Genomic DNA, 1612 nt, shown 5'->3' on the forward strand with positions numbered 1-1612 from the left:
CAGAATCGCTCAACAATGAAGACGATGTTTCCTCCGTTATCACCTCTGCTTTTGGACTCAGCATCCACCCGGATTACGATGGCTCCATCCTCACGCTTAGTTATGTGCAACCTCCCTCTTCCTCCTCCGAGGGCCATTGGAAGAAGGAAATTTCCAACAAGATTTGCAACATCATTCAAGATATTGCTCTGACCTTTGAGTCTTATTCGCTGACTCTCCCTCTTACCTCGTTTACTTAGTTATTACTTCTCTGAACTTTCAACTTTTTACTCCAAACTAGTTCGACTTTTTAAGGTTATCTTATATACACTAGCCAGTAGCAGCTACTTCCAGTTGTTTAAGTGAAAAAATCTATTTGTAACGGACATGTGGAACAGAATAATCTGGATTTACCACCCCCGTTACGCAGCAAGTTCCCACAGGTAGGACAAAACTCCATCTTCACCTATCAATTCTCTGTAAAAGTCTCCTAAAAATCAATTTTCTGTAAAAGAAATATCCCAAAAATCATTCACAAATCTACAATCAATCTGTACAGCACCAGAAACTGTTGAAGCATATATAAGTGAATCTTCACCAATGGAGACACCAGGTGCAATTTCACTAGACAAAATAACAGAAGACGCTGCAATATCTGAAACCGTAGTTGCAGACGCTGCAATATCTGAAACCGTAGTTGCAGGGATGGAACATAAGTGTCTTCGACCTACAATTTCTGAAGCATCTCCGCTTAAGTGATCCAATACCTCACTTGATGTTCCAGAACGCAAAAACTGCAAATCATCTGACACAAGATGATACTAAGGGATTAGAAAAGTAACCATGTACAATCGAAAATTTTGTTTTAGTTAGCTAGTCTTGGAACAGTACAAACATACAGGTGCAGTAGCTGTACATCTTTTGCCTCCCGAGACTGTTAACCAGAAGTTCACCCAAAGGTCTGGTTCGCAGCCAATCATGGCTTGAAGGAACCCAAGCAGCCACCAAATCTTCATACAAACTCATCTGTAAAGTCAGAAACCATTCCATAACCCCAAAATTTCTGTAAGAAGCCAATGTATGTTCATGAACAAGGTCATTCTTTATCAACGAACTGCCTAAATATGAGAAAGTGACCTCCTTTTTACTGCCTAGAAGCTCAGAGATCATGGGTTGGCACGAGCATCCAATGCTCTGCCACTTGCAGATATTATCCCAGTGTCAAGAAGCGTCCGTCCATCATGTAAGATTGCATCTTTCTTGAAAAGCTCCTCTACTGTAGGTTACTGCAGAAGATCATCAACTAAACTGACAATACAAGCCTTCAGGACGGGACTCAGATTTGGATGTGACAATGACACCATGGTTGGAAGCAATATCAAGAGTGATAGGCACAGAAACAATGGAAGCTGCGCCTTCAGGGAGAGTCATTTTAAATGCATCAAAACAAGGGAGGACATCTCCAGTCATAATGAATAAACCACCTTCACAAGTTAAAAAGTTCAGATCAGTCTCCAGACACCCCTTAAAAATAGGTAATAAGTATCACACGACGAAACACACTCTTGTCTGATTTATGTAGCTTAAACGGCAAGCTGCAGAATGGACAACGAGAACATTTCAATATGTCACT

General features: G+C 40.9%; 1 protein-coding gene across 2 annotated transcripts; it reads right to left on the reverse strand.

Annotated features, from left to right (window-relative positions):
- Window positions 1–463: 463 nt before the first annotated feature.
- LOC104774230 (bifunctional fucokinase/fucose pyrophosphorylase-like) lies at window positions 464–1564 on the reverse strand. 2 transcript variants are annotated; one of them, XM_010498886.2, is made up of 3 exons: window positions 1117–1564; window positions 879–1005; window positions 464–784 (listed from the first exon to the last, which is right to left on the reverse strand). In XM_010498886.2, exons 1-3 carry the CDS (start codon window positions 1147–1149, stop codon window positions 477–479), a joined length of 468 nt encoding a protein of 155 aa, XP_010497188.1. In that variant the 5' UTR covers window positions 1150–1564; the 3' UTR covers window positions 464–476. The 2 variants fall into 2 exon arrangements, with proteins under 2 accessions (XP_010497188.1, XP_010497187.1); XM_010498885.2 differs by having other exon boundaries at window positions 879–1560.
- Window positions 1565–1612: the final 48 nt, after the last annotated feature.

Source organism: Camelina sativa, unplaced genomic scaffold, assembly GCF_000633955.1.
Source record: "Camelina sativa cultivar DH55 unplaced genomic scaffold, Cs unpScaffold02095, whole genome shotgun sequence".
In the NCBI taxonomy this organism is placed as follows: Eukaryota; Viridiplantae; Streptophyta; class Magnoliopsida; order Brassicales; family Brassicaceae; genus Camelina; species Camelina sativa.